Genomic DNA, 12872 nt, shown 5'->3' with positions numbered 1-12872 from the left:
TTCCAGTTTGTCAGCGTCGATGTATGTTTACATTCGTGTGCCCAAGCTGTCGCCGACTCAGCCCGCCGATGTCAGCTGTCATGCGCATGCAGCGACAACCGGCTGACAAGGGGCGAGGCTCGGGGGCAGACGCCACGCTCACGTCACATTTAACCTACGCACAGCGACGATTTTCCGCATGGCCGCCACCGAGTTTCTGCAACTTTTTAGCCAGTTAGTAACGTGCGAAAAATAAAAAAAAGTTACGTGCGGTGAGGTTCGTGGTTGGTGAGAAAAGAGTCACATTTACAAAAATATAAACAAAATGGTAGCTTATTTAATTGGCTACTGCTTATTTCGTATTTCATCAGCATTCTACACATGCATGCGCACACACACATTTTATTACCTTTATTTGAAGATGAAGCCCACTCGCGTATCCTTCGCCACAAAAAAACTTTCTTGCAAAAGTCCTCCTTGTTTTCTTTTAGTTTCGGCAGCTTTTCTTTCATTTTGGCCTGGACCCCATGAAGCTCTGATGTTATCACAACAATTCTGTCATATGTGTGAGCCACTAGCTTTTCACAGCTGTATTTTCTCCAATACTCCCAAAACACACAGCAGGGGCTCGTCCATCATGACTCAAGACATCAAATCCCCAAAATGTCTCCTTGACTTCACTTTTAGCTCCAATGCCAGATATCTGAGCTTTGTTTGTGACATCCGTTGTCTCGTCCACTGCCACCTGCATCTGGGACAGCATTAATTACCTGTTGACTCACGTACGCCCCCTTCAGTGCGGGCAGATAATATCTGCCGCAACCTGTGCCTTTTTACTGCGGTTTTATGTGCCAGCAGAGAAACAAAAGCGTTTCAACTTTGGATTCAAACAGGAAATGTGCAATCTCAGCGATATTGTCAATAAAAAATGTTCAAATTTTAAAAAAAATCAGTGGACAAATATGTATACTTTAGCACAAATTTACAAAATGCAGAAAAATAAAAAAGCTATATAAATAGAAGCTACATACTTCACATTCAACACAATAAAATGTCATCTGATTTCTTTGAATTTTTTTCAATTATTATCACTCGAAAGACATTTTCCAGACCTAGACCATTATTCATCTCTGGTGAGTACAGAATATTTTTTTTCAAAGTTTTTAGCAATTTTATCAATGTAGTCCTGATATGAAAGTAAAGCCTGTCGCAGCACATCTATGAAGGCTTCTCTGCGCTAACAAACGAATCACGAGAGGCAGCACGTGCATCGCACTACCTGAAAAGCCAAATCTGATTCGCTGCGTCTCAGTACAGGAGCCGCCACAAGAAGAGACGCTCATTAACAAGCAGCACAACAAGAAATCCGTCTTCCTCTCGCTCTCCCTTTCTGTGGACTGTGGGCCAGCCATCACTGGCAAAAGCAGTCTCCATGGAAACAAGAACATAGCTTGGCAGGAAGATGCTGAAGAGGATGCTAACACACACACACAAACGGATGAACAAAAAAGGGGCAGACAGGTATATATACAAAGAGAGCGAACACATGGGCTGGCATATTGAAGGGACGCTAATTAAGGCTTCACCGTTGATGTTTAACGAGTCACTCTGCAGCCGGTTGACAGCGGGGGCCAATTTCGTTTCCATGAAAATTTCAGCTATGAGGACAATATGCTGGTAAGAGAAGAGCCTCTTGATAATTTTGCAACTCATCTGACTTCTAAATCAATTCAACGCCGTGAAAAAGGGCGAGAATGAGGAAGGATTGACCAACATGAACAAAAAATTCTCATTGGGGTATGAAGACGTGTATTTACTCTCAAATCACCAGTACCGATACCAAGAACCGATACCACGAGTAATCTAGTAAGGGTTTCAAAATTGGGGTCCACACCATTGTTAGGGTTGAAGGATAGGGCTTAAAATTAAAGTTTTAAAGTAGGTTTTCCAAACCACGTCTAAGATTTTCTAATCAGAGCTTGAAGACCAAGGATCCAATAGCAAATAAGCATTTCAATCCAAAACCGCCATTTTCCTCTTCACCAATTATGTTTCGCACAAGGAGAAAATGTGGCATCATCATTATAATAATAATAATGATTATAATGATAATAATCAACTCGATGGCGCCGTGAATCCAAAACGATTTTCAAGTCGCGCGGCCTGTAATTACGACGAGCCAATTTAGAGTCCTTACAAAGTCGCGGGAATAGGCCGCACAGACTGCACGTTGCGAGCGCACCTTCGATTCGCTAATAAGCGGCCTTTTCCACTGCAGGACGCCATTCTTTCTAATGAACGCCAAATGCGTTTTGATTACGGCGCAGCAGCTGGCTTTGCTTTACCCGTCGTCAGCCGTCGTCATCGATCCAATTCACTGAAAAATAATACGTTATGATGACATCCTGATTATTTTATTGATGCTTCTTGTGTGTACGACTTATCCACCGGGGGGCAGTGTCATGCAGCCACGCAGGCACAAACGAAGAAGAGTGGGCTTCGTGAGGCAATAATCTGCAGTAATATTTAACATTTTTCAAAAGGATGAAGAATATAAGCATGTGAATCATTTATATGTCGTAAGCTACCGAAAATGTGGCAAAATTTTGCAGTTGTTTTAAAACCACATGTGATTTCCTTCATTTTACTGAATGTGGTAAAAAGGCATTTTATGGGTTGTGTTTGATCTGGAGGCTGGTCATGAGGAGCGAGAGAAGCTTGAGTGGATTATTGCTTCTCAGGGGGTTCCAAATCACCAGGGAAACATTAGCAAGCCGGTCAGCTGCTCACTCGATCGTTTCAATTGATCCATTGGCTGCTGTTATGGATTGTGTCCGCTGGGAGAATCGTGTTTGTGTGTAATGTACACATGTAACACTAATTAGAAATCAAAGTTTTGATGTTCTTACTTTATCGTTTGAACTGTCTTTGTTTTCATATATCAGATTTTTACTTCATGTCCATCATTTTGTATGCATTTGTGGTTATTTTTCAACTACTCCATAAATAAGATTGAATTAAAACCCTACTTTGAAACCTTAACCCTAGTTTGAAACCCTACTTGCAAACCCTAACCATAATTTGAAACCCTATTTCTAAACCGTACCCTGTATAGTAAGGCTTTTTTTGAAAAAAAAATTAAAAAAAGATCATGTATGGTAAGGCTTTTTTGGGATAAAAAAATGACCATAAGGCTTCTTTTAGAAAAAAAATTGAAACCCTAACATTGATTTTTTGACTCCATTGTGCGGGACTGGCGGATTGCAAGATTGAAGTTCCTCTGCGCTTCCCACCAATGCTGGAAATTGATCTCCACGTGGTTAGGAGAAAACGTTTGACATCCAAGCGTCTCTTTGAATGTAAAAAGCGTTTTCCAAATATAGGCGTGTGCTCTCTGACGAGCGTCCAGGGAGCACCCGGTGGTGAATGCGTGCGTGTAAATGTAAGCGTGTACTTTTTCCGAGCAGAATACATCAGCCCGTTCCTGACCTAGAATTGTAAGTACACATCTAATATGTGAGGGATGCTTCTCCCGTCACTCCCCGGGGCTCCAAACAACCAAGAATAGCTTCTCTCCGTTCCCACTCTGGGTGTCGGAGTTTGAAGTCACATGACAAATGAGTGCGCTTTGATAGCGCCAGAGGGCCGAAAAATCGGTAATGGCCGATGTCCCAAAGGTGCCCTAGCCGAGGCGGCGTCTTGCTGGATTCGCAAAAACCAAGGGCATGTAGTATGTTATGACATAGCATAGCATAGCATACTATAGCATAACAGAGTCACATTTTGTATTAGTTTTTTTTTGTCAGGGAAAGCTGGAACGGATTAATTGCATTTGCATTCATTTCAATGGGGAGCAATGATTTGCGATACAAATGTAGTCACAGAACAAATCAGTCTTACCTCTAGGCACCACGAATACGGACTTCGGACTGCGAAAAATCTCTGTAGTCAAAAAAGACAGAAGCAGAGTGTGTTTAAAAAAATCCCATAGATTGTTTAATACAACATACCATATTGTCAACAATTCAACATCAACAAAATTTTGTTAATTAAAAAAAAAAAAATCTGCATATTACCTTATTGCACAGAACAATTGAATGATTTTTTTTCTCCATATATTTGTTTTTTTTAAGTATCTTTTTTTTTCATAAAAAGTTGGCTTGGACTACATGTTCATTATAGTCCAAGGTCAAAAAAACAAACAAACCAAAAAACATGAATTCCTAGTTGACTCAGGACCAAAAGATGTCAGGAACAGTAGCCACACCTTGAACACACAGACAGCATTCATAAGCCGTGAGCCATTTTGCCCGGCTGCTTTGTTTTTTTTTTTCTTTCTCCTTTATGCAAAAGAGATTACACCAAAGCTGCTTCACATTGCATCCACGGGTGAAAGCATCCATGCGGCCGCCACCGCCGCCGCTGTGGCCGCCGAGCGCATTTTCGCAGCCCATTAGCGTATCTCTGTCTGCGGCGAGGCCCTGTTATGGAGCTGCCGGCCGCCTTTAGGCTCACGCGCCAGCTGTCCACAGTGTGCAATTGAGAAACTAAGGCTAGAAGAAGCACAACATTCTCACAAGGAGGACAATAAATGTTGACATTCAAGGGGGGGGGGGGGGGGGGGGGGGGGGACGTGTGAATAATCATCACTTCCACGGCTTTTGTGATAGCAGCAATGAAATATTAGACACACACAAAAAAACCAACAATTGCTGTTTGAGTGGAATTATCAATATGCAGCATTGACCCAAAAAAACCCAACCGTCTCTTCAAATTCATGCTTAAATTTGATATAACTGACCAGTTTGTTTTCCCAATATTACAAAAAAATCTTTCCAAATGTGGATGCAGGAGATGAATGTTCAACATTGGGTGTTTTAAACAATGCAAAAATAGCAACAAAAATATTTCTTTCTTTCTTTTCGAACATTCAGAGCAATTTAACGAAGTATTACAATTTGCAAATTCATTTTTTTTAATTAAACCCTTCACAACATTTCATTTTTTGTGCCACAGCAGGAATTTTTTTCATCTGCAATTTGTTGTAATTATTCCCACTCAATCTCAAATCTCTCAATTTTTTCAGATCCTTTGTGCTTTTATGTATTTTGATATTCGTGCCTACCAGTAGAGGACCATTTGAAACGCTCTACGGTGAGAAAGGGGAATTACATGGAACAAGTAAAAAGAAAAAAAAATCCATATAATTATACTCAATATTGATCTCAATAGGTTTTTGTAGGAATGAATTTCCAAATTTCGTCAACAAATCTTTCAATGGAAAAAATCCATAAAAATATTCTCGATATTTATCCCAATAGGGTTTTTTTTGGATGGATGAATTTCCAAAATTTTGTCAACAAACTTTCCAATGAAAAAAATGCATAAAAATATACACAATATTTATCCCTATCGTTTCTTTTTGTGTGAATGAATTTCCAAATTTTGTCAACATCATTTTCAATGGAAAAATGCATTGAAAAAATTATACTCAATATTTACCCCAAAAGGTTTTTTTGGATGAATGAATTTTCAAATTTGTCCATTAATTTTTCAATGGAAACTCCTTCAGGCACCAGTAGCAATTTTCTTTCCCCAAACAATATTCAAACAACACGTCCCCTTTTTTTCCCAGATGTCCTTTACCTACGAGGGCATTTCCAATCGATGACTTTGACACTGATGACTGATCAGACTATTAACAGCCGCAGTCAAGACTATAAAAGTAGGACAAAGCAGTCATACTTCAAACACTCATCTGATGAAATGTATTGATTTTCAACTTGAAAATGGGTCACGGCTGGATATCATTCAGAACTTGACATGTTGCCTGGGGGTTGGCGGTGTGCAAATGAAAAGAAAAACAGACACGGAACCATCATCGACCTCTCGCGTTCTGGCTGCTCGGGTGGGTGTAACTCTTGTCAATTATACTTTTGCCGTTATCGATCCACAGGAACATGAACTGTTTATGCCTAACGTGTCTTGCAGTAAAACGGGGCCCACGAGCCACGTTGCGGCGGCCATGCTTTCATCGGCTCTCGTTTGAAAGTCAGCCACGGCCCTTCTCGGGTTCTTGAGTCATTTTCTGTGTGGCCACACCAAAATCCAGTGCTTAGTCCTCACAAATGTCTTTTTTTATATTCCTTGCACGTCTTTAAATCATTTTCATGTTGAACTTACGAGGAGCGTCGGCCGTGCCGCTGCTCATGCCAGCGTCCGATTTGCGCGGCACGTACTCGATTTCGATATTGTGCTTGGTGTTGCCTTTGCCTCTGCTCCAAAGGAAGAGCAGCACCAGGCAAAACAAGACCACACCCAGAAAGGAAATGAAGCCCATCGTGGTGGCGATGATCAACGTCTTGATATCAAAGGGGAACGGGACGTTAGCTCGCGTGTCGTTAGCGCCGGTTTCCGCCGGCTGGTTGGAGATGAACGCAAAAGTCTTGTTGGGTTGGAAGGGCCAATCGGGCGAATAGCTGTGAATGTGCAGGTGAGCCAGGGACGTGTCGTTGCCGCCCGCGTTGCTAGCTACGCACACGTACGTTCCGTTGTCCTGAATCTGAGCGTAGCGGACCTCCAGGGTCCCGTCCGGCAACACGGAGATCCTTCCGATGGTTTTGGTGGTGATGAACTTCTTCTGCGGGGATAGCCACATGATCACCGGAGCCGGATCGCCGTCAGCCTCGCAGGCGAAGTGTACGATGGCGCCCTCGTCGACAAACTGCTGCTGCGGCTTGCGATCCTTAATCCTGGATTTGCGACAGGTGAAGTAGTTGGGCTGCAAGACGTCCGGGAAGTCCTTGAACTCTTTGCCTTGGACGAATTCGGGGGAGGCGCAGGTGGGCTGCTGCCGGTTGAAGTTGAGTCGCCAGCGTCGCCGGAAGACCCACAACATGCGACAGTCGCAGGCGAGGGGATTGTCGTACAGGGCCAGGGTTTCCAAATTGCCCACTGAATGGAACGCCGACTCCTCTAGAGTGGTCAGGGAGTTCCCCGAAACGTTGAGAATCTTCAGGTAGTTGAGACCCCGGAAAGAGTAGGGCTCAATCATGGCCAGTCGCCCTCCGACCAGGTGAAACTCCTGAAGACGCAGCAGATCGTGCAGTTTATTCCCATCGATGGTGTGGATCGGGTTGTAGGAAAGGTTGAGAAAGTGTAAGTACACCAAGTGGCGGAGAGCCACGTAAGGAATGGAAGTCAGGTTAGCGTTCGCAATGGTCAGAGAGGTCAGGTTTAATCCGTGCAAGCAATTTGGGGTCATTGTATCCAAATAGGGCCAATTGGCAATCTCCAGCACTTTGAGCCTGAAGAGACGTTTAAAGGAATAATCCCGAATCACGTTGATGTTGAGGTGGCGCAGCCTGAGCGTGATCAGACTGTGCAAGTGGGTGAAGGCCTCCGTCGGCACAGAGGACAGGTTGCACTTTTCAAGACTCAAATGCTGGAGGCTACTCAGGCCGTGAAAAGCGCGATGGGAGATAAAAACCAGGTCGTTATCGCCCACCTCCAACGAGCGTAGGTTGTACAAATCCTGGAACATGTAGTCCAGCAGGATGACGATCTTGTTCTCACTAATGTCCAGCTGAGTCAGATTGCTCAGGCCCGTGAAGACCCCGAGCTGGATCAGCTTGAGCTTGTTGCTACGCAGTCCCAGTGTCCGTAAGCCAAAAAGGTTATTGAACGCGCCGGGTTCAATCGTGGAGATGGTGTTCTCGCTGAGCTCCAGATGCTCCAGGATAGCCAAGTTGGCAAACTCGTCGGGGTTGATGGTTCTGATGCGGTTCTTGCTGAGGTCCAGCAACCGGGTTTCGGCGGGGATCCCTTCGGGAACCGTCATGAGCTTCTTGCGGTAGCACATCACGCTACGTTCCGGGATGTTGCACTCGCAGCGGGACGGGCAGCTGGTGGTGGAACCGGACAGCACGGTGCCCAGCATCAGGATCAGAACGGGCTGCCAGCACGTCACCAGGAAGCTGTGCCCGGTCGCTTCCTGAGCCGCCATCTTATCGGTTACCTGGAAGAACAAGGTAGTGTTGCGTTAGAAAAGCCATATCAGCGCCAGACAGGCACAAGCAGTCTTGTTCAACAATCAATACATTTTTAATAAGAACCCATTCTCATGTGACGCTATTCCTATAAATACACCAGGAAAGGATCATTCCATTGAAGCCAACGACTGGACAATAAAAAGTATGTACACTTCCCCAGCACAGAACTGGAAAATCAAACATTGGGGGCAATCCACTCACATCTGCCACCGGCCCGTTATTGCCGCTTTTCTACTGAGCGCCGTTCCCACTGCAGGGCTCGTGGGTGATCAATCAGCGACTGCTATCATCCTAATAACCGGGGACGGGGGTGCAGCTGCGACTAAGATTAACATTTTTCAGCCCGCAATCCAATTCCTACTGTGCACATCAAGGGTTTGTTCCACTAAGGTGCACCCTGTCGTTTTCCTTTCTATCAATTTGATACTACTAAAGCAGGGGAAAAAAATGGAGGGACGATGTCGGTTAACGGTTTGGATAGTTAGCTGACAAATGCTGTCTACATGGAGAAAACGTGGAATAAAATCAGGACTATCTACGATTTAGATAGACTTAGATTCTAAGTCAACCTTGATTAAATTACCACCAGTCGTGTAGATGGTAATATGGTGCAATCTGCTAGCAATCTGCACTTGAAGGATGATTGCGTAATCATCATTTCCCGGGTGTTCGAAGAACTTGTCGAAATGGATTCACCATAATTATTCTGGATCCAAATGCTGTTCTCAACAACTCAGTCACATGTTTTGATACAAGAACTGTATGCTGGCATTGACCCAACTTGAGGAGCAAAACATAAAAAATCCGCAAGGACGGTATCTTATTGTCTGATAAGATACAGAACGAGCAAATTGTTGGGATGCTAGCAAGTGTTGCTAGCAACTGTGAAGAACTTCAACCTCGAGACAGATGGGATGTCAGTTCAGTCTACAACATCTATTTCATGTTTGACCCTCTGAGGTCAAAGGCAAACACTAGACATCCCATGATAGCATCTTTAATCAAAATGATGGAGATGTTGATTATACCAACAGCCTTGCAGAGCATTCCATCATCTTTCTTCACTAAGCCATATCGATCAGGGAAGAGGGAACGCCAGAACCCGTCGGTTTCTCTCGTGAGGATTTTGGATGCGAGTCAATGAAATGAGATTACGTGATTACCACCGACGCCCAATCGGGCCAATGATCCCATCATAATCCACGTTTGCACATTTAGCAGGTCACGTTCCTTTGCCAGATACAAACGAACGCAACGGGCCAGCTTCATGTCATGATTTATCGCTATCGCTCCCTTACAGGCATGTCCTTTGAATGAACGAATGAACTTCTTTATTCCAATCGACGCTCCGTGAGGATACCATTAATTAAGGTGAAGTGAGAGGAGGGGGGGCGGGGCGGAGGCGCTCTCAAAGGAAAGGATACGGTTGAGGAACGGTGAGCCAACAGTACTCAAACAAGCCAAGGCTCACTGGTCCAAGACTGCTTCAAATCACAACACTGATTAGCAAAGATTAATTAGTTGGACAATTATGGTTCGTGAAAAAGCTACTGCATCTTACGTATTTAAGATGACTGGAGTGTTTGTCTTCCCAGCAGATTTATTGAATCTGTATTTTTTTATTTCTACATTTCCGATTCAGGAAGTGAATATTCGTCGATCTATGTGGCTGCCCTGTAATTGGCTGGCGACCAGTTCAGCAAAAACAAATACAAAAATGAGTTGCTCAAAAACTCATTACTCTTCCATCCGTCTTCTTCCTAAGCGATATTCGGTATTAATAAATATATATAACCTGACGTCAAAGAGATTTCACTCCTTGGCTTTTGGACTTTCCAAAGTAATTGCCCCGCGTAATTAAAATGCTTGTGTGGGCTGGTCAAAGACTTGAGCGGAGGCTTCAGCTTTGGTCTACCTGACACAACACATTAGTCCAGAGCACCGCTCACCGCCATTGTAAATACCTGTAAGCTTCTGGGAAAATCCCCCCCGCTGTGATGCTGACACTACGTGTTGCGGGACAAAGCGTTAAAAGCCTCCCAAGCTCATTCTTTGCCAAAGCGCTTAGTCAGCTGCAAGGCTATGCTTGAATGGACTCACCTGTATTTACTTGATTTATTTCGACACCTTACACCAATAGCGTATACGCTCATGGGACGTTGTATTAGCTACGGCATCTATACATAGGCTATGGATCTTATTCTAGTCTGGCGCGGCGGGAAACTGGAGCCGATCCAAGTTGACTCGGGGCAAATGGTGGACGACACCCGGGATTGGTCGCTAGTCAATCACAGGGCACACAGAAAACAATGTGGAGTGACTAAATAAGCAAACAAATCGGGATCTGAGAATAAGTCACCGCATCATGTTGGATCAAAATCAATGACACTGGCAATCATATTGAGAATCTTTTGATGCCCGGTAAAAAGGAGATTGTGTCTATCGTCACCCGAGAGAGCTCACGTCAATATTGCTCGCCCTGCTGAATTTCAAGAGGATACAAAAGTTGACCCTCGTATCATTGGGAGGCTAAAGCTGGTTGCCTGGCGGGGTGGCTGACCGCAGGCGGGCCTGTGAAATGGCAGGGCTTAAATGTAAGCCGATGCCCGACAGATGGACGCCAGAGCGTTAATCCTGGCCAAGAAGCCGGTCGCTGCAACAAGGTGCAGAATTCCAACAGCGGCCAGCTGTTGTCCTGAAAACACCGACGGCCGCCGTGCCAGTCGACCTGAACTTCACCTCACGAGGGGCTTGACCTCTTGTGCAGGTGCTGCGCTCGCTAATGCCCAGTCCCCGTCACCTCCTTTTGAACGAAAACACTGCACAAAATCAAAACCACTTCATACCACATAAATAATTAAGACACACATCAAATTATTTAAAGTTTGAGAATTACAAATTACAAATCCTGATGAAGATCCTTTAAGTCAACTGAGTCATTCTTGGCAAATTTCCCCAAAATTACAAAAACATTTTAAATGTGATACCAAAACTTATTTAACAATGGCTAAGCTAGCCGCTTGTTAGCCGCTTGTTAGCTTGCTAGCCGCTTGTTAGCCACTTGTTAGCTTGCTAGCTCGCGCCGAATGTTTTCTGGTCCCTATCAACGTATTTTAAGTACGCTTTATCGTCCTTATAGTGTTTTTATGCCGAGCCAGAATATTTCATCAAGTTTCCCGAGAGCACACGTCTTCAGGCTGGTGCGTTTACAGCTGTGACTGCGGCTAAAGTGGCGCTTCAGTGAAAGGCGGCTAACATGCAAACATGGCTTCTTAGAGTCACAAATAATTGAGATTTCGTAGCCGCTACTAAGGCTGATGGTGACAGAACCGGACGGCCGTGGCATATCTTGATTTTAATTGTGACTGACGTGAGAGTCTGGCAAGAAAAAAAAAAAAAAGTCCTTTTGCGTGAGCGAGGAGGCCTTGGAAAATGAGCTGCAAATGAGTTCTCGGAGAGGTGACGGAAAGTGCCAATGTGGCAGAAAAGAGCAAAATGAGGTAAGCGCTTATCTCGTGTGCTTGCTCTAATTTTAAATCGATGTGATTCTTCCTTATTATATGGGCACCTATAAAGAAGACACAGCAGAGCCCCGACACAGCTTTTATGATGCCACTTTTTTTTTTTTTTAAACCATTTGTGTTCCGAAGGCACACTCGTATAAACATTGCTGGGTGACAATACGAAGCAAGAGGCCGGACTGGCTCGCTAACGTGGCTCATGGAAGGAGACAGATAACCATTCACACCTCCTGGCCGCTTACAAGATCCAATTAACTTAATCTGCATGTATTAGGTCAGTGGGAGGAAGCCAGAGGGCGCGCAGACAGGCGAGAGTAATCACATGCTTACCTCCACGTCGCAACGAGGTTTCACTCACATGTCGAGTGCAAATAGTAACGCTAAGTAATGCTTTTTTAATGGAGGATATAATAAATGTGTCTCATTTAAATATGGGAATAATATTGCCTTAATTTGACTACTATTTATGACTTTTTGTTAACAGTAAAGGAATAATTTATGTGAAAAAAATAATATAAAAACTATATATATGTAATAAAAATAATATTAAAAATGTAATTTGGATTAAGAAATAAATAAGAGAATCAACTGTCGTTATTGCAAAACCACGACTGTTAAAAATGAATCAGTAAATTAGGCAAATTTTTTTTTTTTAGAAGTCTTAATTTTATTAGTAAGAAATAACTTAATTAAAAATGGAGGGCATTTTAATTTAGCTGTAACTTAGCGTTAGCATTAAGCTAGCAGACTGAAGTCTTAAGATACAGTATGTGGTTGTTCGAAATAAACTTTGTTTTTATATATTTTTTTGACAGTAGACATCAACCGGGAGTGGCAAAAAAAAAACCTGCTTGAATTTGATTGACGTTCCTTTCTTAGTCCCACACAGGGAAACTTTCCGATAAAGAAACAGCCGGAAGTCTTTACCGGTGGCCCACCCAGGTATGACAACACCGGCGTGTGTGCCGAATATTTTATCGGGTTGGAAGTATCGAGCTGTAATAGAAGGAAGGCACTCTCCAGCGCTGGCGCATGATTTGTTTTCATTCCGACATCTTAAATCTCCCATCAAAGACAGCCAAGCGTGTTCAATGATGCGACGTGGTTCCTATTCAAGCAGGAATGCGACGGCATCGAACCAATTAAAGGAACAATCAAGCTATCCGTCTCCCGAGGCAGCTCGCCCATTGCGTGCTTGCGACGGCTGCCATTTCGCCATCCATCAAAACGAGCCAGCAACTTTTTTGTCCTCCACCTTGAACCAGCCTCTTTTGCTTTTGAACTAAAAAAACAAACAAAAAACAACATTCTTTCATATACT

At 43.7% G+C, this 12872-nt stretch overlaps 2 protein-coding genes across 11 annotated transcripts in view; both read right to left on the bottom strand.

Annotated features, from left to right (window-relative positions):
* hmg20a (high mobility group 20A) overlaps nucleotides 1-703 on the bottom strand; it is a 71233-nt gene extending 70530 nt beyond the window's left edge. Inside the window, exon 1 of the mRNA XM_088379503.1 lies at nucleotides 389-703. The gene's annotated coding sequence lies outside the window, so the exon portion shown is untranslated. The remainder of the gene's footprint in view (nucleotides 1-388) is intronic.
* A 3245-nt stretch (nucleotides 704-3948) lies between these two features.
* The window catches only part of lingo1a (leucine rich repeat and Ig domain containing 1a), a 163661-nt gene continuing 154737 nt past the window's right edge, over nucleotides 3949-12872 (bottom strand). For all 10 annotated transcript variants that reach the window (XM_088378019.1, XM_088378021.1, XM_088378026.1 and 7 more), the window contains one exon: nucleotides 3949-7996. In XM_088378019.1, the coding sequence (XP_088234145.1) occupies nucleotides 6137-7984 (1848 nt within the window). In that variant the 5' untranslated portion in view covers nucleotides 7985-7996 and the 3' untranslated portion in view covers nucleotides 3949-6136. The remainder of the gene's footprint in view (nucleotides 7997-12872) is intronic.

The sequence above is a fragment of the Syngnathus floridae genome, chromosome 6 (assembly GCF_059516105.1).
Source record: "Syngnathus floridae isolate MCC-2025c chromosome 6, RoL_Sflo_1.0, whole genome shotgun sequence".
Lineage (NCBI taxonomy): Eukaryota > Metazoa > Chordata > Actinopteri > Syngnathiformes > Syngnathidae > Syngnathus > Syngnathus floridae.
Note: the sequence above shows the minus strand (reverse complement) of the source record. Positions and strands in the feature narration are given on the sequence as shown.